Here is a 27,079-nt window from a genome sequence, read left to right on the forward strand (position 1 = left end):
CCCGAGGGCTCGCGGTGACTGCCGGGTCGGGGAGGAGGAGGGTGGCAACCCGGCCCCGCCGCTCCAGTTGCTGCAGCAGCCGCGCGGGCCTCAGTCTCCGAATCTGCCAAACGGGCGTGTGGGAGCCACAAGGTGTCTCTTCGGAAGACTCACAGGCGCAGGCGCAGATGGGTGCGCGCCCCTAGGGCGCGCGCGAGCTAGGACCGCGGCCCGGGGCGGGGTGTCCCCGGCCCCGCCCCCTGCAGCCCTTCTGGAGCCAGCGCGCCTGCGTCGCGGGGGCACGGTGGGCGGAGCTCCCGGCGTCTCCGCCCCTTACCCGGCGTTCCCCGCGCCCGCAGGCGCTGACGTGGCCGCCGTCAGAGCCGCCATCTTGTGGGAGCGAAACCAACGCCTGGCTCGGAGCAGCAGCCTCTGAGGTGAGGGCGAGGGGCGCGGGTCGGTGTGGGCCGCACACAAGTTGGAGCTGGCGGGGTCTGGGGACTGGCCTCAGGGCGACGTGAGGTTCGCGAAGGGCACCGCGATCCCGGCGGCGGCGGCGACAGGGCCGGGCCGGGGGCGGACGAGGACGGGCCGGGCTGAGGCTGGGGCCCGGCCGGAGTCGGGGCTGGGAGGGCGGGCGGGTCGGTGAGCTCCTCGCGCCCCTCACAGGTTCCCGGAGTCGCCCGCGGCCCCTTGTCCTCCTCTGCCGGTCTCTGCCCCCGCCCGTCGCCCGGAAGTCAGCCGGGACGCCAGGCTCTTCTCCAGGAAACCTGGGCTTCCTGCTTCCCTCGCCTCTGCCCCTTACGTTTCCCGAGGCCGCCCGCGCGTTGAGGGTTGGGGTAGCGGCCTCGGGGGCCGGTGGGGGTTGTGGGGCCTCCTCCACCCGAGTGCCGCTAGCGAGCGGCATCCGGGCGGACCGCCGCCTCGGGGACCGGGAAACTGAGGCTCAGGCGGCCCCAAGACGCCGTCAAGGTCACGTAGGTGGTGGGGGCTTGCACCTTCGCCTCCCGACTCCATCCAGTTCGTGTTTTCTCTGAGGAAGGCACTGGGTCAGGGGCTGTGAGAGCGAGCGGGTGGGCAGTGGACAGGACCCCGCGCCTTTCCCTGTCTGCTGAACGGAATGCGTGGACCTTCGGGGAAGCCCAGAGTGCCTCCCTTCACACCAGTGAGACGCGATTTGGGGTCAGTATGAAGTCTCTGGTGGCTTTCAGAGGGCCGGTCCATGTTCGCTTTAACTCCAGGGTGGTTTCCTTGACGTTCTCGGCAGTAGATAAGAAGGCCTCTTTTGAGCTGGTGAATCTTTAACTTTCCTGCGGAACGACCTGCTCGCAGACTCTAGGCCGCAGAGGCCGGCCCCAGCGCTCTCTCGGGGCACAGCCTGGGTGGTTACGGCTTGTGAGATTGGGGCTGGACAGCCGTGCGCACCTAGAGTGTTAGATAACCATTCCGACGGCACCTCCTGGCACTCTCCCTTTCCGTCCAGGCAGCCAGTTGCTGCTTTGCAGGAATTGAGCAGAAATGCGCTCGGAATCGCAGGCAGGAAAAGAAGGGAGGTCGGAGTCTTTGGATGGTCCCCGAAGTCGCCGCCTAGTTGAGAGCTGTAGAGTTGGTGCCACTGCCCCTATTGGAGTGGGCAGTTGTATTTCTTGTTACAGAACTAGTGGTCAGCAGTTTTCTTTGCCGCCGGCTGTTGCAAGGCTGGTGGTTCTGGCGTTTTCCGCAGTGTGTTGGGAGGAGTGTGAGATGCCGAGGTGCAGTTATGTGCGGCCCCTGTGGCCCTCTGCTTTTGCGTTAGCCATTGTCTAACACGTGTGACTGCATGGATGGTGTCCTCATTTAATTTGAATTTTCACCAGCACTACCAAGGTAGCCAGAACCATAAGGTCCTGAAATGCCGTACTATTAGCTGGGTCCAAAATTGAGAAGAGTAGTATAAATGTTAGTCACACATCTGATTGGCCACATTGTTAGAGGTGTGTTGTCCACGTTTTCACATGTTGGTAGACCGGAGAATATCTGTCACTTGTCTTTAGGTGTATCTTGTTGAAAATAAATCCAAATCCTTGCAGCAGTAGGAATATGCTGTTGCCTGTCAGGCAGTTTTTCAGATTTGCTAGTTGGAAAAGATTTGAAATAGTTGGTGTGGACAACAGCTGAGTCACACAATGACTGTGAGTGAAAAGCAAAAACTGGTTCTGTGCCCCTCACAGTTCTGGTTTTGTACATCATGTAGTCTAACTATGCGCTGTACCTCTTGCACAATATGGAGAGGACATTCAGACATCTTCACCTGCTCATCTGCCCCTACGGACTGGACAGGCTTGAAACTATAGGAAGATGGATTTGGTCTTTCATTTTTCACTTCAGTAAAATTTAATATGGACTGTCAGCTGCTGCAGTGATCATAGAAGTAGACCTAACTAAGAGGAAAAAACCTGTTGTGCAAGTTCACACGCGAAGTATATGACTGTGGTTTCAGAGAGTTGAAGCAGTTCTTTCTAGATTCTTCAAATTAAATGTTTCCTTGGTGTATTTAAACCTGCTCTTACTCACAGGCCATGCTCACCAAGCTTTTGTACACACTTCTTCCTGAGCTGTGACCATTCTCTTGAGCAACAGGCTGCAGCCAACCTGGGCTGGCGGGCCCATACTGTCTCTCATAGGCATTCTGTCCTCTCCCCCTGACCTTTCACCTGGGTAAGCTCAAGAGGGTGAAAGGAAGTAGAGTGCACTGTCAGAGGTAATTGGCAGAGAAACACGAAAAGGCCTTGCAGTGGGGATCTTAAATTATGAGAACTTGTGTTTTCTGTGTTGTGCCTGCTCCTCACTGGTGTGGTTGGTTGGTAGGGGTATCCTGCCCGTAGCATCTGAAGTGGTCTTTTGGAAAAGGTTTAGCCCCTTCATGTTGGGATTCCAGGACTTGCCTTCATCCTCAGGTTCGTATTCTCCTGTGGTGGTTATAAACTCTTTAAGGCATAGTTGCACTTACCGCCTTACAGCTGTGCAGGTGCCCAGCACCGTCTTGGAAGGTAGTTTCACATTTTCAGGTGGGTCAGATGACCTTGTTAGCAACTTGACAGACATGTCCTGGATGTTTTTTGTTCCCAGGAGGCTCTCAGGTCCTCCCCCAGGGTCCTGTCACTCAACCATCTACAAGGATGAGGAGACAGTGAGGCTGGCTGATTAGCCATAATGTCCTTGACTAATAATCCTGGTTTCCTGGTTCTCACACAGTGGTAACAAGGGCTTGCAGCCGGTTGTCAGCCAACAGACTGGGAAGGGTGGTGCTTCTTACAGGCTCTGATAACAGGAGAAGCCTAAATGACATCAAGAGAAGAGACAGGGAAAGCATAAAAGGCAGATTTTCACAGGCACAGCAATTGAGAATGATTCTGTTTAGAAGGCAGACGTTCTCCCACACCCCTGAGGGCCAGGGCTCACTGCTAGTATACAGCATGAAGTGAACGGGAGACTTGATTCAGTCCATGAACATTTCAGGAAGTTAGAAGTCTATAGTTGTGGATTGCAAAATACATATCTGGCCTGCCTCCCATTTCCTGCCATACAACTACTAAAATACTTGGAATTTCCAAACTGATGATGTCTTTTTGTACCCTAATGAGTTGACCAGTGACGGGCAGCCCCTGCGAAACTTCAGGGTAGGGCTAGTCACGGGGCCAAGGCAGGATTAGAGGGTTTCAGCCCCACTCTCCAATTTCCCCAGAGTGGAGAGGGACTGAAGATTGAGCTGGTCACCAGTAGCCAATAATTTAATCAATCACACCAATATCATGAAGCCACACTTTTGCCTTCAGTAGTTAACAGCATCTACAGCCCTGTGTTTCCACATTTGTACAAAGGAATGTACAGACTGAACCACACTTAAGTACAATACTGAAATAGCATGAAATTCCTTGTTGATGGGAAATACCCAAAAGGCCTGCCTGGGCTTTCAGAGAGCTTCCAGAAAGCTGAATTCATGGAGGTTCCTGGAGGGTGGCATGCCCAGGAGGGCAAGGTAGCTCTGTGTCTCTTCCCTCATACCCCACCCTATGCATCTCTCCATCTGTATTGTTTGTAATATCCTTTATGAAAAACCAGTAAACTTTAGTGTTTTTCTGAGTTCTGTGAGCCACTCTAGCAAATTAATTGAACCCAAGGGGAAGGAGTTATGGGAACCCTGATTTATAGATGGTTGTCCAGAAACACAGGTAAAATAACCTGGAGCCTGTGATTGCCTCCAGGTGGACAGTGTCAGAATTGAACTGAATTAAAGGACACCTAGCCGGTGTCTGCTGCAGAACGCAGAACTGGTTGCTTACTTGGCATGTGTGGAGAAACCCCTGCTCGTGTAGTGTGAGAAGCGACCTGTGTTATAAGTGAGAAACTGAGTTTGGGTTTTCCTGTGTCCTCAAAATAGTGTGTTTTGAAAATCTTCTAGGCAGAATGTATTAAAATAGTTTTTACTCCCTGAAGGGATGCCAGCAAGCTAGAAAGATTCATTTCCAAAGGACTTCCAGTGGTAGCATGGCTAGATATGAGACATCTTTCCATTTGTGTCATACAGCAAGTTATTTTTGCAGTACCATATACACTATACGGAAAACTTTTAAGTATTTTATAGGTTTGATTTAGGTACAAATGGTCAAGAGGACTATTGCTAGATATCTAGACTCATCCTGAGGATTGGGAACGCAGGCAGTTAGATGTGCCTGTGCTTCATACCTTCTGTAGATGGGAATGCAGTTGCTCACTCACTAATCAAATTTATTGATTTATATTTAAAATACTATGAATACATCTGGCAATTTTGGTGGTGACATATTCCTTAAAATATTTGTATTAACCAGGCACTGTAGCTCACACCTGTGTAGTGCAATCTACTTGGGAGGCTGAGGCAGGAGAGTAGATCACTTGAGCCTAGGAGGTGAAGGTTGCAGTGAGCTGTGATCATATCACTGCACTCCAGCTTGAGTAACAGAGCAAGATCCTTAGCTCTTAAAAAAAAAATGTATACCTACTCACCAGCTGAGGACCTGGGGGCAGGTTTAGAAAACAGATTTTGAACATGCATCCCTCTTGTGGTGTCTGACATCACTGAGCTGCCACACTTTTTTGCCTTCAGTAGTTAACAGCATCTTCAACCCCATTTTTCCACATTTTTACAGTCAAATGAATGTTCAGACTAACCCACACGTGAGTAGTTTTTAAACAGCATGAAATTCCTTGTTGACGCGATAAGTTTTTTGTGACAAACTTAATTTTTAGGGAAAGCACATCTGCAGATGTATACAGTTGATTTTCATGAGCCCTAGGGGCCTGATAAACATTCTTTTGCCATTGTTTTCTCCTCTCCTTGGTAGTGAGTCACTTGTGCAGTACCCAGCGGAAGAGGGTGGGAGGCTGGGGAGGAAGGCCTGTTCTGGGCAAAGGAAGCCCTACTTGATGAGCATGAGGCTCCACGGGGGCAGGGGCTGTGACAGTGAGTACCACACAGAGCCACCCACACTGGTGGAGGGAAGGCAGGGAGATACCAGGACCATCCAGAAGGGGCTAAGTGTCATTTGACAGGTGCCATGTGAGCAGAGATGCGGAGTGGCCTGGGACAATCAGGGTAGAATCCCTGAGGTGGATGTGCTGGCTGAGTTTGGAGACCTGCCAGGAGCAGGGTGCATACTGGGTGGGAAGCCTGCTGGGGTGTGCAGCGGCCCTCAGAGGGGGTCTACGATCCCCAGAAAAAGGATTTGGGGAATCTGGGGGGGCATTTTGGGTGGCAGCACTGGCACCTTTGGCAGTGGCAAGAACACTTCCTGTCTGACCTTCATGTAGGGGAGGTCATCTAATGTCCCAGATGACCTAGACCTATGTCCTAGACTTGTTATAAATATGAAAAAAAAAGAAAAACTTTTCTGTGCATAGTTTTAACAGGTGTTCTGAAGTTTCAGGAACAGAATCACCTTATAAATCAAAGATGATTGTGTATTGTTCTCTTCAGAATCATAGCAAGAATTCGGTTTCCAGAAGGAAAAACTACAGTGGTTGCTTCATGGACACAGCTTGTCCTTGAGGTTGGAGGTGTCCGTGCATGAGCAGCCTGGTAAGGGTGGTTCTCTGGCTGCCACCTTTGGTCCTCTAGCGTAGTTGTGAAGTCACTATCCTTTACTCCCCGTTGCATCATAGTTGGGGCAGAGCAGTGGTTCTCTGCCATCTTGTGCGAGTGCTGGGATGCTGTCTCCACTTCCTTTTGGGTTGCCAGAGGCAGCATTTAGAGCACAGTGTGGGCATTATGTTGTGGACCAACGCAGCCTGTTGCAAGGACCTGATCTGGAAGCAGCCGTGGGGCAGCTCTGAGCAGAGCATTGGGTCACCTGGCTGACTGGTGTGCTGAGAACATGCAGGAGGAGGCTGGAGACAGGGTTCTTGCCTGGGGAGCAGGAGGGAGGTTACTCGCATCACAGTGGAGAATGCCTGTTGGGTTTGGGTGGGGGGTTTCGGCAGCAAAGCTAGCTGTCAAGGGGCAGGAATTGGGAGGAGGGTCTAAAGCCTTGAAGAGAAATATGGGGTCTCTGTGTAGGAGCCGCCATCACCTGGAGAGCAGGGTAGATGCCAGTGTGTGTGAGAGACCTAGGTCACCTGAGGGGAGGTCCCCAGAGTGTGTCCCTGCGGTGTGCCTTTCTCTTACCTTCTGGAGTGCATCCAGAAGCGAGGATTTCCTGCAAGGGTAGTGGCCTCCCAGGGCCTGTTGGGGGTGTCCCTGTCCCTTTACATGTCTGACCAGGGTGGGGTGGAGTGGGGTGGCAAGGCAGTGCTCATCCCAAAGCTGGGGGAAACCTGGTGATGGCTCCCACTCCCATTGTTGCACTTCGCTTTTGATGCCTCTGGAAGAGCAAGTCTTTGTGTGGTGTTTCCCCTCAGCCCACATTTTAAAAATGAAAGTTTCTTGAAGGCAGAAATCAAGTTTTAGGCATTGGCTCAATTACTGGTGCAGCCACTGCATTAATTTTCTTTAACCTGGTATGGAGAAGCTGCAAGGGCCCCACCCCCTCCTAGTAGTTGGAGGAAGGAGCAACTTGCTCTCCCAGTTTATGACAGCAACACCAGCAGTGTGCTGTTCCAGTTCCCCATTTTTTTTTTTTTCAAGTGATATGGAAAGGGGCCTTTAGGGCGCTGGATCCCCTGGCCCCACACAAGGGTGGGCCCATGTTCACCCCAAACAGCGCCTGGCAGTAACTCAGTGCCCAGCATGTCTGTGGTCAGTGTGTAGTTCAGGAAGTGAACTGGCAAAGCTGAATAAATGAGGTTTACTTCCCAGCAGAGGTCAGAGGCCCTTTCACCCTCTCTTCCTGGGTTCTTGGCACTCCCCTGAAAACCAGGGTAGCATTGTCACATCAGATAGCTCTGCCATGTCTGCGCTGACCATGCCAAGATGGGTACTGTGGACTCAGCCTCTGGTCATTGCTGGAACCAGCGGCCTCCATGTGAGGTATAGGGGAACGCACTGCTAGCAGATGGTTGGGGTATGGACACTCATCCTGCCCTCTTGACTTGGTGCTGTGCCATCACAGTCACTCGCTGTTTAGCATGCTGTTTAGAGTGAATCACAAGGGCCCAGGCCCCTGGGAGTGCCTCCCCTCAAGTTGGAAGAGCCCTTAGGCACGGCATAGGCTCCTGGCAGAATTGGGCTGGGCCATGATCCAGGGCGTTGGCACCTCACCTAGGAGTTGGGGTTCTGGTCAGAAATCCTGTGGAGACAGGGTCTCCCCTGTGGGCACCAAACTGACCTCAAACTGCTGGTTCTTTGGCCCTGGGGATGGGGCTGGTTGAAGTATTCTCCCTGCATCTGTCACCTGCACAGCAGGGATGCTGTGTTTCTTGACTGTTCCGCGTTGCAGTGTTAAATCCCTGCAGGTTCCTCATTCTCAGCTTGTGTTGTGAGTTTCAGTGTTGTGGGCTAGTGTGGATTTGCATTTCTGGTCTTGGTTTTCCCAGTGACTAGTCTGTCAGTCACTGCACTGGGGACCAGGTAGAGGTCAACTGCACCCTGCCTGCCAGAGTAGAAATACCGGTAGGCCCCAGGCTCTGGTGCCCCTTCCATATCCTTGTGTAGGCATCCATGGACAAAGCTGACTCACAGGGTTTGCACAGCTGCAGGGAGGCCAGGAAACATGGGTTTTATTCTAGAGGGCCTTGTGCTCAGTGACAGACCAGAGTCCCATCACTGAGAGAGCAGGGCAGGGGCAGCACAAAGGACTGGATGGCGTTTGCTGTGATGCTGTATGCATAGCCAGCGCAAGTCCCTCATTGTAGCTATGGTCAGGGGTCATAAGACACTGCCCTCAGAAGCCCTGGGAGCCCACCTGGTGTGTGCTCAGAGCTGTGCATCTGCATATTTCAGAAGGGCTTATGTTTGGTGAGGTGCTTTGAGGACAGTTAAGTAACACTTCACAAATACCAAGAAGCAAGAAATACACAAATAAGCAGTTAGTGGGCAGTGACTCTTTGGTGTTCACATTAGCTGTAGTCCTACAACTCAGTCCATGAGGTGGAATCACAAAAATGGAATTCATTTCTAGCTGTCAGTACACAAACTGATTTAAGATACCACCTTGAATCTTAAGCTGACAAACAGTGATCTAAACTGAATTTCACCGATTGCCCCATCTGAAAGAACTGATAGATAATGCCCTCCCTTAACTCAAGGCCAGCAGCAGATGTGTTAGAGGGGACCCTCGTCTCCTAATGGCTTGTGGGGTCACTGCATCAAGTTGTAATGCCTAATGAGCTCCTCTAAAAACATCCTGAAACTTTTGTAAAAAAAAAACCCAGCAGACTCAGTGGGACTCACCTTCAGATGCAGGCCAGAATGAGAGTTCTAGAATGTGTGTGCTGTTCTTTTGTCTCAGTCTGCATGATTGTAAGTCTCTTCAACATGATTGGGTCCATAGAGTGTCTCGGTCGTGTGTCTTCCCCTCTGATCATGCCTTTTGATTTGCACCTGTGTCACAATTGTGCTGGCTTGTGAGATGTGTCTGCCTGTCACCGTTATCGGCACATTTAGTTTTCCCTTTACATGAGTTTTGGTAAAATAGTGACAAAATGTAATGCAGTGCTCAGTTGCAGAAAAATGTCAGGCCTACAGAAATGGAGCATTTGGCTGGTGGGTAGACTGATGACCATAGGCTTTATTTGGCTGCTATGGTAAACAAGCAGCAGCTTGTGCAGGTGAGAATAAATGGCCATATTGCATTTCATTTTAAGGACTCTCTTAAAATGAAAATCCTCATGTGGGAAATGAACACAGGCTTTCACAAAATTGATCATCTACACTATATGTATGACTGTTGAAAGGCTGCTGTTCCTCAGAAATCCTTAAAATGTTGTATAATGTACGTGAGTCCCTTCGGAAAGTCATCAACTTTGTTCAGTTTCCTCAGATTAGATAGTAAAATTGAGATTATGAACTATAAAGATGTGTGTAATTTATCTGTCAGTGAACTTGACTTTAATAAAAGCTTTTTAAAAAAGAACTCTGGGTGGGGTGCATTGGCTCACACGCATAGTTCTAACTACTGTGGAGGTTAGGGCAGGAGGATCACTGGAGCCCAAGAGTTCAAGACCAGCCTGGGCAGGATAGTGAGAGCCTGTCTGTAGAAAATATTAAAAATCAGCCAGGTGTGGTGGCGTGCCTCTGCAGTCCCTGCTACTTGGGAGGCTGAGGTGGGAGGTTCGCTTGAGCCCAGGTGTTGAAGGCTGCAATGGGCTGTGATCGAACCACTGAATTCCAACCTGGGTGACAGAGTGAGGCCCTGTCTCAAAAAGTGAACTCTGGATGTCACTGGCTTTCCATGTAAGCAGAGCACACATCATGTGAGCCCCATTCGTGGATGTCAGTCAGCGGAACAAAATCTTGGACCTGGAGCTTGTTTGTCCTGTGCTAGAGGTTGGAGGTATCTCTGTCTTTTTGTTGGTTCTTGTCAGTTCAAGTCACTTAGAGATTCTGTTCCGTACACCAGCTCTGACAGGTTGGGGAAAATGATCTACCTTCTGCCTGCGCCTGTTCCCTTCCCTGACTCATGCCAAAGCATCCCTGAGATCTGCAAGGGACCGAGGATGGTACTGGCTGGTGGTCTGGGTACAGGCCACAGAGGCGCTGGCTCCCCTGTGCATCTGGACCATTTTGGTCGGATCCATTCATAGACACAAAACGGATGTGAACTCACAGAGCTGCATTTTCTCCCCACCCCGTTCAGTGAGGTGTCAGGGAATGTAGCTGCCAGAGGTGACTGTCCTGTTCTCTGGTGTAATGCCTGAAGGCCACCTTAACCATTGGTCTCTGGTCTTCACTGAAGAAAAAAACATTCTTCCTAAAAGACTTTTCTTCCCCAGAGTTGGAGCCCACAGGGTGGTCAGGAAAGAGAAGTAGCCACTGGCGGCTCCTGGCATCCTCCTGCTGGGCAGCCCTCCTCTCATAGTGTGAGGGGTCCCATCGTGTACAAGCAGGAAGGCTCTGAGAAAGCCAGGGTTTGCTGCTACCACAGGATAATTCCGATGAACCTGAAAAGAGGGTTTTGGCTTGTGTGGGGGGAACTCTGGTGGAAGAAAGGGTGACAGCACTTGGCCTGGGCATGACACAAGTTAGGCCCTGGAATTGAGAGCGGGGTTTGCTGTGGATCTTTCTCCCTCGTCCGAGACTCTGTTGGGTCTCCACCTGTCACAGAAGCAGTAAATGGTGCAGGGGCTGGCAGGTCCAGGGTCCTGTGGGGATGCTGGAATGTGCCAAGGCAGGATGTGCCAGCCACCCTCTGCCCATGTGTGCAGCAGGGCCGCAGATGTGCTTGTGGGTGGGAGAAACTAGGCTGGCTGTGCTGATGTCTTGACACCTGAGGTTCAGCCCTCCTGGTTCTGCCATTCCCTTGCAGGGCTGCTTCCCTCCTCTGGGGACTCTAATGCTTTGGTCTGTTAGAAAAAAAAATAAAAATAAAAAAGGCCAGGCACGGTGGCTCACTCCTGTCATCCCAGCACTTTGGGAGACCCAGGTGGGCTGACCAACATGGTGAAACCCTGTGTCTACTAAAAATAAAAAAAAATAAGCTGGGCGTGGTGGCGCGCGCCTGTAGTCAGGTACTCCAGAAGCTGAGGCAGGAGAATCTCTTGAATCTGGAAGGCAGAGGTTGCAGTGAGCCGAGATCGTGCCTAGGAGGTTGCAGTGAGCTGCAATTCTCCCAAGCGCCGGCATGTGTGGATCGTGGACAGTGCTGGAGTCAAGTCCTTCTAGACTTGTTAACTTGTAAAGTTAACAAGCCTTTGACACCACACACCCTTGCCTTAGCTTTCCAACACCCCAGTAATAACATCAGGACTCCCTGAGTATCGTACACCATATGTTTTCCTGGAGTAACTCATAAAAGGCCCTCTTTTCGTTCCATTTCATGTTTTTGAGTTTTTCCTGCGAACCTGTCATTAGTTTTTCCCCATTGCCCAGAGTTGCCCAACCCCATAATACAAGAACACGTAGGTGGTGTGCCCCATTCTTGCAGGTGTCCACTTCCTGCTCCAGTCTGAGGGAGTTGGCTAGGCTGCTGCTCTCTCTCCACGTTGCTGTGGGCTTGCATCCTCTCCCTGGATCCCTGGGGGAGCTTCTTGCGGGGAGCACGTGAGAGGTCTGAGGCCCTGCGGTTTGGGAGTTATTTTCATTCTCCCTAACACTTGTTGGATACTTTGGCTGGGTATAGAATTAAAGGTCATGTTCTACGGGTTTTGAAAGCACTGTTTCAGAGTCTTCCATTCTCTGGGGCAACAGAGGTGTCATTTGCCTCTGGGCATTTTGGAGTCCACCTTGAACCTTTAGTGGGTCTCATCTAGGTCCTTGGCTTTGTGCTTCGGCCCTGGGTCCCCGTTCTGGAACACAGAAAAATTTCACCCCGTAATTTCATACGTTCTTTCTTTTAGGGTTTCCGTTAGTTGATATCTTAAGTTAACATAGTCTTCTGTCTTCAGTCTCCTGTCTTGGTTGCTTTCTTCCAGATTCCTTTTATATTTGGGTCTCTTATGTTGGTGGCCTTTCAAAGGCAGACAGGCCAGTCTCTTTAGGGGGTGGGGGTGGAGCTCCAGTTGCTTGTGTGTGGATCTGCTGGGGCATATAGGACTCTCAGGAATTATTCTGGAATTTCATGGCTCAAGTGTGTTGTCATGGCTCAGCGCAGGCCTAAACCCTGCTGCAGCTGCTCCCCTAGACCAAGCTTGTCCAACCCTTAGGCCGCATGTGGCCCAGGATGGCTTTGAACCTGACCCAACACAAATTTCTAATAAAACATTGATATTTGGGGGGGTGGGGGGGTTTGTTTTGGTTTGGTTCATCAGCTGTTGTGTTAGTATATTTTGTGTGTGGTTCAAGACAATTATTCTTCCATTGTGGCCCAGGGTAGCCAAGATTGGACATTCCTGCCCTAGACAGTCCCAGCTTCATCCCTTGGGTCCCAGGTGGTCCAGCTTTCTCTGCCTGGTCAGTCATCACGTCCAGGGTCTTCCTCCCTTTTCTCTGCCCTTCAAGGTGTGTGTGTCATTTTGGTGTCTTCATTGGCAGTGGTTGCAGGAGTGGACTGAGAGGGCACGTATTCAGGCTCTTCTGTGTTCCATGGGTGGTGGTCTTCCTCTGGGCTTAGAAAACCTCGCTGTCCCCAAAAAGGGAACACTACAGTGAAGGTCCTTATAAATTTCAGAATTCATTTAAGTTTCAGAATAGGTGATATGTTCAAAACCAAGAGCAAAGTGTCCAGAGGACACTGATCCAGCTTGAAGGAGTTCTGCGGCTCATCTGGGATGATGGCAGTGTCAAATCAGACACGGGCGGCCAGTTCATACCCACTGAAACACGCAGGCATGTGTGGGCTCTCACCAATGTTGAGAAATGGAGAAGAGGCATTTCGTTGTAGTGCGCGGGGCTGACTGGATGAGAAAGTCACAGCAGACAGTCATGGCCATGATTTAGCCAAAAGCTGCCTCCGTGTGGAACCCCTGGTGGAGGAGGTCTGATGAGGGATGGGCGTGGTCACAGGCTCCTTGCATGTCCTCTTGAAGGCAGAAGCCTTCTTTACTCAGGGTAAGCCCCCCTGCGGGTGCAGTGAAGAAGCAGTCAGTGTTTCAGAAAGTGACCAGTTTTTTCTCAAGTCCCTGTTGGGAATAAAATCACCTGATTCGTGCAAGTGCCTGCTGGGCAGTGAGGCCAAAGCCTAACAGCTTCAGTGTCCTTACAGAGGCGTCTGGGCATTGGAGGCCCTTCCTGCTGGAGTCTCTGCAGGGCTCTGATGGTGGGTGCCAGCCAGTCGACTTAATTGCTGTCCCTGATATTTGTGTTCTGCTGAGGGAACCCCTACCATTGCGGTGTGGGGCACTCATGGCGTGCGTGCCCCATCGAGGCATTTCCTCATGGGAGTGTGTCCCTGAAGGTGGCCTGCTGTGTCTGGCCTGGTCCTGTGTGCTCTGGTCCTTGTGAGTGTGGGGAAGCAGAGTGAGTTCTGTGTTGGGGTGTAGAGGAGCCTTGCACGCACCTGGAAGCCAGTCCTCAGGCAGCCAGCGTCCCCTCCTGCGTAGGCTGGGATGAGGCAGCCTTTCTGGCCATGCAGTCATGGGGATGGCTTCCCAAGGTGAGGGCAACAGCTTCTCAATTCCTGACTCAGCTGTTTTCCCTCAGCCCCCATCCTGAGGTGGATTTGGGGGGCTTGGGAGGCAGGGCTGTTTCCCTGTTTCCCTGCAGGCTTCCAGGAGGTGGGGTGAGGCAGTGGTGTGTTCCTGGCTGGGTGGGCTCTGAGCAACTGCTGCTGGGCAGCACAGAACCAGACATGGAGCACCTTGTCTCTCCAGGTGTCCCTGGCCAGTGTCCTTCCACCTGTCCACAAATATGGGGAACATCTTCGCCAACCTCTTCAAGGGCCTTTTTGGCAAAAAAGAAATGCGCATCCTCATGGTGGGCCTGGATGCTGCGGGGAAGACCACGATCCTGTACAAGCTTAAGCTGGGTGAGATCGTGACCACCATTCCCACCATAGGTGAGGTGGGGGCCAGTAGGGAGTGGGTTGGGCTGGACTGGGCCAAGGTACAAGGCCTCACCCTGCATCCCGCACCCAGGTTTCAACGTGGAAACCGTGGAGTACAAGAACATCAGCTTCACTGTGTGGGATGTGGGTGGCCAGGACAAGATCCGGCCCCTGTGGCGCCACTACTTCCAGAACACACAAGGTGAGTGGCTGGGGCCTGGTCCCATGGGCCCTCCTGCTTCTAGAGAGGGGGGCCAGCCCATAGATGCAGCATCGATGCCCATAGATGTGGCAGGGGGCCTGTGTTCCCATGACCATTTGACACTGGCTGCCCCGTAGGCCTGATCTTCGTGGTGGACAGCAATGACAGAGAGCGCGTGAACGAGGCCCGTGAGGAGCTCATGAGAATGCTGGCCGAGGACGAGCTCCGGGATGCTGTCCTCCTGGTGTTCGCCAACAAGCAGGTAGGCACCCGAGCCAGCCTGGGTAATGTGAGGCGCCAGCATGGGTTCCTCCAGGGCGCCTGGTGGTAGGGGTTACTGGAGGCTGGTGGGGCCCCTTTCTGTGTCCTGGGGACAGCCCTTCCCATGAACCCTTCCTTCCCCCAGGACCTCCCCAACGCCATGAATGCAGCTGAGATCACAGACAAGCTGGGGCTGCACTCCCTACGCCACAGGAACTGGTACATTCAGGCCACCTGCGCCACCAGCGGTGACGGGCTCTATGAAGGACTGGACTGGCTGTCCAATCAGCTCCGGAACCAGAAGTGAATGCGACCCCCCTCCCTCTCACTCCTCTTGCCCTCTGCTTTACTCTCATGTGGCAAACGTGCGGCTCGTGGTGTGAGTGCCAGAAGCTGCCTCCGTGGTTTGGTCACCGTGTGCATCGCACCGTGCTGTAAATGTGGCAGACGCAGCCTGCGGCCAGGCTTTTTATTTAATGTAAATAGTTTTTGTTTCCAATGAGGCAGTTTCTGGTACTCCTATGCAATATTACTCAGCTTTTTTTATTGTAAAAAGAAAAATCAACTCACTGTTAAGTGCTGAGAGGGGAGTTAGGCCCATGGGCACCTGGCCTCCAGGAGTCGCTGTGTTGGGAGAGCTGGGCATGCCCTTGGCTTTAGAGCTGTGTTGAAATCCATTTTGGTGGTTGGTTTTTAACCCAAACTCAGTGCATTTTTTAAAATAGTTAAGAATCCAAGTCAAGAACACTTGAACACACAGAAGGGAGACCCCGCCTAGCATAGATTTGCAGTTATGGCCTGGATGCTGGTCACCAGCCCAGCTGTTCCCTCAGGAACATGTGGTGGCGCAGCAGACCGCGATCAATTCTGCATGGTCATAGTAGAGATCCCCGCAACTCGCTTGTCCTTGGGTCACCCTGCATTCCATAGCCATGTGCTTGTCCCTGTGCTCCCACGGTTCGCAGGGGCCAGGCTGGGAGCCCATAGCCACCCCACTCTCCCGCAGGCCGCCCCACCCACCTTCAGGCAGCCTATGGGACGCAGGGCCCCATCTGTCCCTCGGTGACCGTGTGGCCAGAGTGGGTCCGTCGTCCCCAACCCTCGTGCTCGCTCAGACACTTTGGCAGGATGTCTGGGGCCTCACCAGCAGGAGCGCGTGTAAGCCGGGCAGGCGGTCCACCTAGACCCACAGCCCCTTGGGAGCACCCCACCTCTGTGTGTGATGTAGCTTTCTCTCCCTCAGCCTGCAAGGGTCCGATTTGCCATCGAAAAAGACAACCTCTACTTTTTTCTTTTGTATTTTGATAAACACTGAAGAAGCTGGAGCTGTTAAATTTATCTTGGGGAAACCTCAGAACTGGTCTATTTGGTGTCGTGGAACCTCTTACTGCTTTCAATACACGATTAGTAATCAACTGTTTTGTATACTTGTTTTCAGTTTTCATTTCGACAAACAAGCACTGTAATTATAGCTATTAGAATAAAATCTCTTAACTATTTCACCGGCTCTCCAGTGCTTCCACGTAGGCATACTGCCCCCAGGAGATGGTGGATCAGCCAGCTTCAGGAAGTGCAGGTGACTGCCTAGGGCCACCACCTGAGTCCATACCCTCCCCATGTCCCCTCCTGAGTGTGTGGGCACTTCTCTGTGTCTGAGAGGCTCTTCCAGCATGGTTGCCCACACTGACCTTGGTCTCTGTTCGCAGTCCTGTTGGGCCCAGCCAGTGAGAACTGGGCCACACAGGGCAGGGGTTAGCAGGCACCATGGAAGACCTCAGCCTCCATCCCTCCCTCCCTCGGCCTGCTGCTGAACCCGCTTTATATAACTGACTATGGGGCAGGGCTACTGCTAGCATACATAGTGCTTTGTGCCAACCGGGGAATGGTCCCGGAGTGGGCACAGCCCCCAACTCTCCTCAAGATGCCATGCAGCAGGGAGCTGCCAGTCAGCTACCTGTTTGTGGGATGTGGCCATCAGCAGGTCTAAGGTCTGCCTTCTGTTGGGCAGAGTCCCGACGACCTTCATCCCCCTTGACAGCACCCAAGACGGCACAGTCTCCACTCCAGTAACCACGTGAGGGTGAGGGCAGAGGTCAAAGCCACCGGAGCCACACCTTGGCCAGGGCCCTGAGGAAGGTCTGCTTAACTTCCTTTGAAGTCAGAAACAGGCCAGGCGAGGGAGCTCATGCCTCTGATCCCAAAACTGCAATGCTGCAGTGAACTATGATGCAGCCCAGGTGCCATCTTTATGCCATGCAGTCTGGTGGCCACACACATCCTGAACAGCCCTGATCCTTCTTAGGGTCAGGCAGAGGGGACACCTAGCCCACTGGCCCAGGAAAAGCAGACCTGGGGGCTGGGGCAGCAGGCAGTTGGTGGACCCCGCAACCCCCACACCCAATTGAGGTTGTGCCTCCACAGACTGCAGTCCTTGACCTCACCTGTCGCAGGGATAGGGCTCTCTGCCCCAGGTTCCCACATTGCCAGCTGAGCACCCGCTTCCATGGCCTCGGCCCTCCCTGGGTTTTGGTGGGGCTCTGGGCACACATGGGAGGACTACTTTCCCCCAGAACATTAAGAATCAGATGGACGCCATGGCTGACACCTGTAATCCCAGCACTTCGGGAGGCCAAGGCGGGTGGATCACCTGAGGTCAGGAGTTCGAGACCAGCCTGGCCAACACAGTGAAACCTCGTCTCTACTAAAAAATGCCAAAAATTAGCTGGGAATAGTGGCAGGCGCCTGTAATTCCAGCTACTCAGGAGGTTGACAGGAGAATCGCTTGAACCTGGGAGGCGGAGGTTGCAGTGAGCTGAGATAGTGCCATTACACTCCAGCCTGGGCAACAAAAGTGAAACTAAAAAAAAAAAAAAATCACCAGGCCTCAGACTCCTGGAAGACAGACCCCAGCTCCAACCTCCCAGTGGGATCTCATTTAACTCCTGACACTGACCTTCCAATTAGGATGATACACCTTCCTTTTAAAATATATTTATTGAAATATAAAGAGTCAATATAAGGAAAAATAGAAGTCACCATACTTGGCCACAGTTAGACCGCTCATAGGCCCATGGCTGCTGTCTACTGGCAGAGGGAGTCCAGCTTCTACTGGTACCTCTGGGCAGGTTCACCTTTGCAGGGCAAGCCAGGGACCATCCCCGCTATGTGAAACCTGGAGGTTTTCCAGAGCTAGCTGTCCAGCCTTTAGCCCCACAGGCTGGTGCCCAGAGCCACTTCCACAGGAGCAGCCCCGGGCTTCACCCACACACGAGGGGCTTCCAAGGCAGGAGGCAAGCAAGGCAAAGGGAGAGTTCAGGGTCCCACAATAGCAGTGAGCACAGTCCAGCCATCAGGCCTCAGAGCCTCTGTCATGCCACCTGCGAGACGGGCTTATCCTGTCCCCACTGTGTCCCTGCCTCCTCCTCTTACAACAGGGGGAGTTGGAATAGGAGTTGTGGTGGTGCCTGGGCCTGGGGAGACCAAGGGCAGTCACTCAGAAGGAGTCAACCAGGCTCCCACCCACAAGAGGCAGACATGGACCAGGACATACCTCTCAGGAGATGTGGGAAAGGAGGCGGCCTCAGCTGGCTGCCTGTGTTCTTTGTCTTTCTTCTTCTTCTCTTTCTTGTGTTTCTTCTTTTTCTTTTTCTTCTTCTCCTTCTTGCTTTTCCTGTGGCTCTCAGAGCTACAGGGAGGATACAAGGCGTACCTCAGACTAGTCTTGCAGGCCAAGAGAGTGAACACAGGCCCCAACCAGGAGATGAAGCCACCACCCACAGGTGCGTCTTTAAATCAGTTAAATCAGACTACAAATTCCACTCCTCAGTAACGCAGTCACGTGGCCAGTGGCTGCCCTGGGTTAGAAACAGATGCGATATCCCTATCCACAGCACAGCCCTGTTACACCCCAGCTGTGCCCTTGACAGGTTGACACCTTCCTACTTGCACCCACCAGGCCACTCTTGGGGTCAGGCCCAGGCTAACCACCCAGGAGAAGCCCTGGAGGTGCCACCCACGGAAGGAAAAGGCCCCGCCCCAGGTCCTGAGCGCCCTCCCACGGCGCAGCCCGCGACCACTGCCAGTACTTAGGACCTCTCTTCAAGGGTGACCCTAGAAACTGCCTTGGGGAAAAACCTAAAAGTGGGACAGGAGATAAAGTAGGGCAGGCCACCGGCTGGGCCGCTGCGCCAAGAGAAGCTGCTACCTGCCGGAGCGGGAGCCGCTGGGTCCTCCCGAGACCCCCTCCCGCGCGCAGCTCGCCCAGTAGGTGCAGCCTCACCTGCTTTCCGTCTGATCCTCCGCCCGCGGCTTCCTCCTGGCCGAGGTTGCCGAGGTCCCGGGCCCGCCGCTCTCTATGCGGTGATGCTGCGGAAGAATCGCGCTCTGGGGAGGAGTCTGCGGGCCAGCCCCACACCACGCCCCGCAGCGCCCCGGGGAGCTCCATTCAGTGCCCCCGCCCCGCCCCACCCCTGTTGGCCCCTGCTGCGGTCAGGCGGGGCGGGGATTACCGTGAACACAGACAGCCCCAGTTTGGCGGCTTCCTTGTCCTCTCGGGACATCGCCACGCGGCCCACGGAGCCACTGCAGGAACACGGCGATGAAGACAGTCCGTCAAGGGCCCGCCTCACCCGAGCAATTCTGCCCTCCCCTGGAAACCTGCTCGCACCTGGCGCTCCCCAGCCCCAGTAGCCGGTCCACGCCCTTCTCCTCGGGGTCGCCTCCTTCCCGCTTGCAGACCTCCGCGAAGTCCTGCAGGTGCGGGAGCACAGGGAGCGTTCGGGACGGCCCCACACCCACGGCCCTCCACGTGCCCCCCACCCCAGGGAGTTACCTCCTTGCTCAGGCCCGTGGGCTGCTTCTTCACGTTCTTGTAGCCACTGCGAGAGGACCAGGGCAGGCGTCAGGACGGACGGACCTCCTCCCACCACGGCCCCCCACCACTCCAGCCTTCGTCCTGAGGGTCCCGCCCGCGCAAGTCCCCGCAGCCCCGCCCCCGCCCAGCCCGACCCCCAGCCCCCGCCCAGCCCGACCCCCAGTCCCCGCCCCTGGCCCCACCCTGCCCCGGCAGCGCTGTGCCAAGCACCGACCGCTGATGTCCGCGGACACTCACAGGGCGGCCAGCAGCGCCTCCCGCTCCGCCTCCCGCACTGCTGCCAATTCCTCTTCGCGGCTCGGGCCCGCGCACGGCGCCCGGCCCTTGGCGTACCAGGTGAGGTCGCGGCCCTTCTGCCAGCGGCCTACGGGCGCCATCAGCGAGTTGCCTGCGGACGTAGGCGCCGTGAGCCCAGCGCCCGCCCGGGAGCCCGCCCGGGAGCCCGCCCGCTGCGCCCACCGCGCCCACCGACCCAGGTAGTTCTCCCGCTGCTTGTCAGTCTTCACGTCCTCCCAGTTGAACTGGTCCTGCCCGCCGCGCACGCCTCCGCGACTGGAACCGAACATGGCGCCCGGGAAGCAGTTGCCTGGGGCCTGCGGCCCGCGACCCGCAACCCCGGACCCTCTGTACCCACTACCTTCGGACCCAGGCCCGACCCCGCCTTCGCGTCGCACGCCGTGACGTCACCCGGCGCCCACCCGGCCTCGCCGCGCGCGCCTGCGCAGCGCACTGCCCCGGCTCTGTGCTCACGCGCATCACCTCCAAGCAGGATTTGGGCGCCTGCGCACTGCGCCTACCCTGCCCAGCGCGGGAACGCCTTCGAACTGGACGTTTAGAAATGGTTAAAATGGAGCTGGGCGCTGTGGCTCTCGCAGCACTTTGGGAGGCCCAGGCAGGCGGATCGTTTGAAGTCGGGAATTCCAGACTAGCCTAGCCAACATGGTGAAACCCCGTCTCTACTAAAATACAAAAATTAGCTGGGTGTGGTGGTGCACACTTGTAATCCCAGCTACCCAGGAGGCTGAGGCAGGAGAATCACTTGAACCGGGAGGCGGGGTTGCAGTGAGCCGAGATCGCGCCACTGCACTCCAGCCTGGGCGACAGAGCGAGACTCTGTCTCAAAAAAAAAAAAAGTTAAAATGGGCCGGGCGCGCGCGCGCCTGTAGTCCCAACGCTTTGAGGCTGAGGCGGGAGGATCTCTTGAGCCCAGGAGATCGCGCCACTGCACTCCAACCTGAGCGAGTGAGCGAGACCCTGTCCCATAAAAAAAGAAAAGACACAGGATGCGCCTAGCTAACACCGCCAATTGGTCACTGCCAGCCGCGATTCCATATGGGGAGCTTAACAAGGTAATGCCCTAATGATTTGTGGAATTTCTGAGTATTACCTAGTAAACTTCTGGATGAACCAGCAGCTATCCAGACACCCTCAGAGCACTGGTCCCATCCCTGCCATGGTAAACTGAATGTGCACCCTAACTCCCACGTGAAATCCTCAACCCAAGGCGTTGGTGCTTGGGAGGTGACTAGGTCATGAGGACAGAGCCTTCATAAAAGAGACCCCAGAGCTTTGTGCAGCTTTCCACTGTGTGAAGGCAGCGGGTAGTCTGTAGTCTGGAAGAGACCCCTTACCAGAACCTCAGCATGATGGGCACCCTGATTTTGGAGGTTGTGGCGTCCCCCTGCTTCACCTTTCCACTTTCATTCCCAGTGCTGACCAAGAAACGAGTCCCTTGGCCGCTCTGTGACCTCGCCAACGGTATAATTTCCTCTGCAGACTTGAACCTGAGCCATAGCCATGAACGTTCCCAGGCACAGATGACAGCATCTAGGTTGTTGCTCAAAACACAGAAACTGGACCCAGCCTGAGCCAGATTCCTTAAACCCTCATATAAACTCCATTCGACAATCCCCTCCCCATGGACAGTACCAAGAGAGAACATTCATTTCTCTCACCACCCGTTGCAAGAACTGCTGCAACCCACTCTGTACAAAAGCCCTGCTAATAAATGTTCTGGGCGCATTGCCCTGGCATGCTCAATCTTTCTGTAGAATCCTAACCAGCCCCATCTCAGGATGGTGTGGGGCAATCCCTTGTGGGAACTCTACTGCCACCACTTTTGGGGCAATTCCAGCCACAGGTTGAACTGGATGAAACACAGGTCTAGTGTCCAGAACTGTGGGAAATTTGTTTCTTAGTGACCCAGTCCATGGGTCAGGCTGTTAGAGCAGCCTGGCAGACAGCCCATCTGGCTCATCTATCTACTTAGCAAATACCAGCTGCCATCTCCCTCATGAGGTGCTGCGTGAGCTTGCATCATGGAGCAGGTGCATGGCAAGGGCAGAGCAACAGGCCACAGCCAGGCACACAGAAGGTGACTGGCCCACTCCTGGGAAGGCTCCCTTGGGTGTAGGGCATCAACTCCTGGGTACAATTGTGGCTTGCCAGGCCAGGGTGGACTTGGGCCATATGGGCAGGGCCCAGCTGTGGAGTGTGACCACTGACTGGATATCAGGTGTGGTGGAGAGGGGATAGCAGGGCCAGGTGGATGTTGGGGAGGAGTCCAGGACGGCTCTGAGGCTCTGGTCTGGGCAACTGTGAGGATGAAGCAGCCACCTGTCAACAAGAGGACCAGGTTTCTGGGGAAGACCTGGTCAGTTTTGAGCCCATTAGCCTGACAAGCTGTAGGCCACAGGGGAGGGGTCACCGCGGTAGAGGTTGCATGGCCTGTGCCTGCTGGGTGGAGGCCCAGCTGGGGGCACTGGTCACAGTGGTGTCCTCTGTGACAGAAGCAAAGCTGGACCCAGGAGGGTGGAGTTCCCAGGGGAGCCCACTATAGAGGGAGGAGGCTGGGTACACTGGAGGAAGGGGCCAAGTGACTGCACAGTGTGGCCGGGCAGCTGGCTCTATATGTCACAGAGATTGAGCCACAGCTTCAGAGACGGGGGCTCCAGGGAGGCTGCTCAGGAAGTAACCCTGCAAGGCAGAGTCCCAGGCGGCCACACAGCCCATCCATGTGAGGTCAGGTACTGCTGGGTCACAGGGACAGGGGCAGGGACAGGGAACGTCCCTTGCAGGCTCTTCTCAGCAAAGCTGAAGGCCGGCAGGATGAGCAGAGGGCCAGGAACAAACTTAAGGGACAGGGGAAGGGCCTGCGAGGTGGGGACACTGCCCAGGCTCCTCAGTTATAAGCACTGTCATCACAGGGGCATGACAGCACACTCCCACCTGCCTGGCAATTCCAGAACACCACTGCAAGAAGTCTTTGTTGGGCACTCCAGGTGTCAGTGAGACAGCCTGCCAGCTGGGACCCAGTAACACCCCAGGACAGGGACAGGAAGCAGTCCGGGCCCTGAGCTGTCCAAAACTGGGCTGATGTGTGTGTGAAGGTGCCTGCACATCAGCTGGAGCTGGTCCTAAGTGAAATCAGCCTCTGGACAGATGGAGCAGGGTCTGTGGATCTCCCTGGGCTGTGCTTTTCAGACCCCATTAGCAGTCAAGGACAACCAGGGCTGGCTGCTCTTCTGGGGACCCTCCCAGGGCAGGACCTTCCCTGGGGCAGCCTGGGAATGCAGGGCCAGGGCAGGGAGCTGCAGGCTGTGGTCCAGATGGTCCTAGGGCTGCCCCACCAAGGTTGATGCCTGAGTCCCAGAACACCCAGGCCCTCCTAGGAACCAACCTGAGGGCCACTGTGCTGTCAGGAGGGCAGTCGCCTCTGAGGCTGGGAAGGCACAGCTTAGAGCTTGGAGGTATTGGGTACTGCCCACGCAGTTGTCCGTGTGCACCACAGCCCCAGAGCAGTGTCCAAAACCCACAGGTTTGATCTAAACCAACCCTCACCCTGCTAGTCCACTAAGCCCTCTCCATGCTTGAGCTGGTGCCTTTCGGGGACGAGCTGCCAGTCTGGGGCTTACACCTAGTGTGGGGACAGACACAGACTCCAGGTGGCAGCTTCGAGAATATGTGATTTAAGAACAGCCCTCCCATCTTATCAACGTCCCGGGGTGGCTGGAGCCACGGTCACTTCTTGGTCCTGTTCCAGAACTGTTGGTAGTGCTCCACATGAAAGTCATCACTGAGCTCTTGCTCGTACTCTTTCCTCGGCTGGAGCTGAGCCTCACGCTTCCGCAGCCTGGCCCGGCGTTCCTCAGGAGACAAGGTGTCCAGATCTATGGGCATCTGCAGGGGACAGACCAAGTTTTGTCCATGTGGATCGAGGGACCTTGAGAACTACTGAGGGGACAGCCCAGGGCCTTCCTGTCAACTTGTGTCTTTCATCCTATACTAGCTTGATTTTCAAACATTCTTACTGGTCTCTCCCTTCAAAGCTTTCAGTCTTTAAAATAAATTGTTCTGTGTTTTCCTCAGATTTGATGTTTTTAAAAACACACAAGGCCAGGCATGGTGGCTCACTCATGCCTGTAATCCCAGTGCTTTGGGAGGCTGAGGTGAGAGGATCGCTTGAGCCCAGGAGTTCAAGACTAGCCTGGGCAACGCAAAGACACCCCATCTCTACAAAAAATATTTCAAAAAGGTAGCAAGGCATGGTGGTGTGCACCTGCAGTCCCAGCTACTCGGGAGGCTGAGGTAGGAAGACCGCATGAGTCCGGGGATTCAGGGCTGCAGTGAGCTGAGATCGTGCCTCTGCACTCCAGCCTGGTTGACAGAGCAAGACCCTGTCTCAAAAAATAAATTTTAAAAATAAAAACACACTACTGGTTAGTCCTATCTAATTTTGGCGCTTAAGAGTCAGTTTTGGATCTAAGCCTTCCTCCAATCCTCCAACAACCACCTGCTCCCCTGACTCCTGTCATGTGGTACAGTGATCACAGCCACATGTCCATCCTAAGGCGACTGGCCACCACCACCCCCACCACAGCCTGAACCCCAGCCCAGCACCTGGAAGCACCTGGAGAGGGAAGCTTACCGCCAGCATGCGCCGTGGCTCCCTGTAGCGGATGTGGATGGTGGAGCCATCCTGCTTCACCAGCAGTACAGGATAGAGTCGTGCATAAGCTTGGCGGTGCACACGACTGAGTGACGCCCTGCTGCTGTCGGCCTGCCAGGAGGATGTGTGCAGGTGGCGGAGTGCAGGTTCGGTGGCCTTCACAGTGCTCTGCCTCAGCAGGCTGCAGAAAAACGTGCAAGCACTGGTCCAACATGACTGAGGCTGGCCGTGATGGGGCACTGCCAGGCAACAGGAGACACTACCAGAGCTGGTGACCCATGCTAGGAGCAGGATGAGCCTCAGGGCTTCCTGAGGAGCCGCAGGTGGTGGTCAGAGCCGCTCTGGCCCCCTAGCCAGGAAGAGGCTGCCAGGCTGAGCAAGGGCACAAAGCTTCCAGCACAGGGGACAGTGGACAATAGCTGGGACTAGGGAGGATTAGAATGGCCATTTCCTGCTGAAGAGAGGGGTTCCCTGGGTGGCCCCTGACAGTAATACCCAGGGACCTAAAAGTCCATGCTTACCCAAGCAGGCTGCCCACAGCCGCCATTCCTCCTTAGAGTCCCGTGGCACGTGGTGGTGGTAAGTACAGGCCCTGGCGTGCAACCTGCTAGGTAGAGAATGAAGACATCTTTTTTAAAAGGAAGGTTCTTCCACCTAATGGGTTCTCATCAAATCCCAGCCCAGGATGCTTCCAAGACACATGTAATCACCACGCCACTCACCAACCTCTCCCAGCAACCCTTGGACTTCTCAGAACCGACTGTAGAGGTTTTTCCAAAAGCAGAAGATGGTCACTGCTACCAAAAATTCTGAGTAAGTCTGCGGCAGGGCACAGGCTGTCTGCTCTGGCCGTTACCGAGTCTGGGAAACCTCTCTAAATGGACTGCAGCCTCAAAAGTGGAGCTGAGATCATGCCTTGCTTTCTAAGGTCATTGCTAGTTTTAATAAAAACCCAGTCAGGTGAGGATTGTCATGCTTGCTTAAAGGAGAGTGGAGGCCCAGGGCTGCTTTGCTGTGACCTGGATTCCCATGGGAGTCTGTGCTGAGGTATCCGAGGTAAAAGCCCAGTTTCCAATACTCAGATTCCAGGAGACGAGGCTGCACGGCGGCCGAGCGCCCAGCTTCCTCTGGCGTACCCCTCTCACCAAGGAAGGGACCTGAAGACAGGTCCGGCTGCCTCTAAAATGGAAATCCTGCTCCGTGTCCTATGCCGACATCCCTCTCCCTCGGCCTCACGAGCACAGGAGCCTGGGGCTGGTCCAGGAGGGTCTTCAGGGGAAGTTACCTCTTCCTTCCTGCTAGACCGCATGGGGACAAGGGGCCAGTACAGGTGCAGCCCCCAGTCCCCTTCCCTGCTTCCCTCTCTCTCTCCCTCCCTCCCGACTCCACAGGTAGAGTACAGCGCCCCCCGCCTCTACTCCCGGCCCACACGAGGCGCCAACCTGCAGCCGCCACAGTCGCTGCGGAGGGGCCTGAGGACAGGCGGTCCTGACTCCCACTGCCCGGTGGAAACTAAGACCAGGGACGAGGCCACGCAGGAGGTCACGGCACACTCACTGCGTTGGGTGCTGCAGCGCCGCAGCCCACAACGTCACTGGCAGGCGCTGCGTCGCGCGGTAGGACGTATTCTATGGCCGGGCGAGGCAAGAGTGGGCGGTGAGACACGAAGAATACCCCCCGTTGGGCGGGGCCGGCGCGATGTGATGTAATCTCGTGGGCGGGGCGAAGCCTAGGTAGGCGGGGCCTGCGGGGCGCTGTGGCAGTACGAGGAGCCAGGCGGGGTCGGCCAGGTGACCTCCGTTCTTACGAGAGGACCAGGGCAGGCCAGCGGGGTCGAGGGGGACCCGCGGGTCTGAGGGAGGACCCGGGGTGGGGAGCTGAAGGAGAATCCGCAGGGCTGAGGGAGGATCCAGGAGAGTTGAGAGAGGTCCCGGAGGTCTGAGGGAGGACCCAGGAGGGGTCCTGAGGGAGGACGCAGGGGAACTGAGGGAGGATCCGCGGGCCTGAAGGGGCACCAGCTGGGCTGAGGGAGGACCCAGGTGGGGCTGCGGGAGGATCCCGGTGGGGGCTGAGGGAGGGAGGATCCGCGGGGCTGAGTGGGCACCAGCTGGCCTGACGGAGGATCCAGGGGGAGCTGCGGAAGGATCTGCGGGGCTGAGGAAGGCTCTAGAAGGGGTGAGAGAGGTCCCAAGAGGCTGAGGGGGGGATCCGCAGAACTGAGGGAAGTCGCAGGGGGCAGTGAGGGAGGATCCTTGGGCGCTGAGGTGGGAATCAAGGGAGGCTGAGGGAGGATCTGTGGGGATGAGGAAAGTTCAAGGTAGGGCTGAAGAGGGACGCAGCGGGCTGAGGGGGACCTGAGAGGCTGAAGGAGGATCTGAAAGGCTGATACAGCAGAGCTGAGGGGGCATCCGCGGGGTTGGCGGGGGCTGAGGAATGACCCTGTAGTTCAAAATGGAGTAATTTATGTCACAACGTAACCAAAATGGAGTGGGGAGGGCCCTAAGGAAGCAGCTGTCACGCATTTCTGAAATGCCAGTGAGGCTTACTATTACCTTGTAAGCAGAGTTTATTCCGGGCATTTCCACTGGCCTGCAGTATTCCAGATGAGATGTTTGGACCAGGGCAGGCAGATAGCATCGCTTATCTGCCCCAGCGAAGCAGGGTCACTTTGTGCAGTGAGTTCATGAGACCAGGGCCTTTGTTTTGTGAAAGTTACAAATAAGGAATGAAATCACGTTGTCAGGCCCAGACAGACAGGGCTGGGAAGGACAGGAGGCTCAGGC

At 54.8% G+C, this 27,079-nt stretch overlaps 3 protein-coding genes across 11 annotated transcripts; 1 reads left to right on the plus strand and 2 right to left on the minus strand.

Moving 5' to 3' along the window:
- The first annotated feature begins 299 nt into the window (after positions 1 to 299).
- Positions 300 to 15,975, plus strand: ARF1 (ADP ribosylation factor 1). The gene is made up of 5 exons (XM_030934876.1): positions 300 to 416; positions 13,840 to 14,024; positions 14,104 to 14,214; positions 14,352 to 14,476; positions 14,621 to 15,975. The coding sequence occupies exons 2-5, from the start codon at positions 13,877 to 13,879 to the stop codon at positions 14,780 to 14,782; spliced, it is 546 nt and encodes a 181-aa protein (XP_030790736.1). The 5' UTR covers positions 300 to 416; positions 13,840 to 13,876; the 3' UTR covers positions 14,783 to 15,975.
- Positions 15,976 to 17,447: 1,472 nt separating this feature from the next.
- C8H1orf35 (chromosome 8 C1orf35 homolog) lies at positions 17,448 to 20,220 on the minus strand. The gene is made up of 8 exons (XM_030934875.1): positions 19,821 to 20,220; positions 19,586 to 19,736; positions 19,307 to 19,352; positions 19,142 to 19,224; positions 18,984 to 19,056; positions 18,755 to 18,840; positions 18,026 to 18,160; positions 17,448 to 17,945 (listed from the first exon to the last, which is right to left on the minus strand). The coding sequence occupies exons 1-8, from the start codon at positions 19,912 to 19,914 to the stop codon at positions 17,825 to 17,827; spliced, it is 789 nt and encodes a 262-aa protein (XP_030790735.1). The 5' UTR covers positions 19,915 to 20,220; the 3' UTR covers positions 17,448 to 17,824.
- Positions 20,221 to 23,287: 3,067 nt separating this feature from the next.
- MRPL55 (mitochondrial ribosomal protein L55) lies at positions 23,288 to 25,908 on the minus strand. Of its 9 annotated transcripts, none has more exons than XM_010375712.2 (5): positions 25,739 to 25,908; positions 25,442 to 25,591; positions 24,818 to 24,900; positions 24,276 to 24,477; positions 23,288 to 23,527 (listed from the first exon to the last, which is right to left on the minus strand). In XM_010375712.2, exons 3-5 carry the CDS (start codon positions 24,841 to 24,843, stop codon positions 23,369 to 23,371), a joined length of 387 nt encoding a protein of 128 aa, XP_010374014.1. In that variant the 5' UTR covers positions 24,844 to 24,900; positions 25,442 to 25,591; positions 25,739 to 25,908; the 3' UTR covers positions 23,288 to 23,368. The 9 variants fall into 9 exon arrangements, with proteins under 9 accessions (XP_010374014.1, XP_030790742.1, XP_030790743.1 ...); XM_030934882.1 differs by having other exon boundaries at positions 24,818 to 24,903; XM_030934883.1 differs by having other exon boundaries at positions 25,433 to 25,591.
- Between the last annotated feature and the right edge of the window lie 1,171 nt (positions 25,909 to 27,079).

This window comes from Rhinopithecus roxellana, chromosome 8 (genome assembly GCF_007565055.1).
Source record: "Rhinopithecus roxellana isolate Shanxi Qingling chromosome 8, ASM756505v1, whole genome shotgun sequence".
Lineage (NCBI taxonomy): Eukaryota > Metazoa > Chordata > Mammalia > Primates > Cercopithecidae > Rhinopithecus > Rhinopithecus roxellana.

Coding starts and splice junctions, on each gene's coding strand:
- ARF1 (XM_030934876.1), top strand. CDS start 13,877: ATGGGGAACATCTTCGCCAACCTCTTCAAGGGCCTTTTTGGCAAAAAA. Junction 14,025..14,103: donor GACCACCATTCCCACCATAG/GTGAGGTGGGGG, acceptor TCCCGCACCCAG/GTTTCAACGTGGAAACCGTG. Junction 14,215..14,351: donor CTACTTCCAGAACACACAAG/GTGAGTGGCTGG, acceptor GCTGCCCCGTAG/GCCTGATCTTCGTGGTGGAC.
- C8H1orf35 (XM_030934875.1), bottom strand. CDS start 19,914: ATGTTCGGTTCCAGTCGCGGAGGCGTGCGCGGCGGGCAGGACCAGTTC. Junction 19,225..19,306: donor CCACGGGCCTGAGCAAGGAG/GTAACTCCCTGG, acceptor CCGCACCTGCAG/GACTTCGCGGAGGTCTGCAA. Junction 18,161..18,754: donor GAGGATCAGACGGAAAGCAG/GTGAGGCTGCAC, acceptor TCCTCCCTGTAG/CTCTGAGAGCCACAGGAAAA.
- MRPL55 (XM_010375710.2), bottom strand. CDS start 24,843: ATGGCGGCTGTGGGCAGCCTGCTTGG. Junction 24,478..24,817: donor GCTGTGGGCAGCCTGCTTGG/GTAAGCATGGAC, acceptor GTTTTTCTGCAG/CCTGCTGAGGCAGAGCACTG. Junction 23,528..24,275: donor AGCCACGGCGCATGCTGGCG/GTAAGCTTCCCT, acceptor TGTCCCCTGCAG/ATGCCCATAGATCTGGACAC.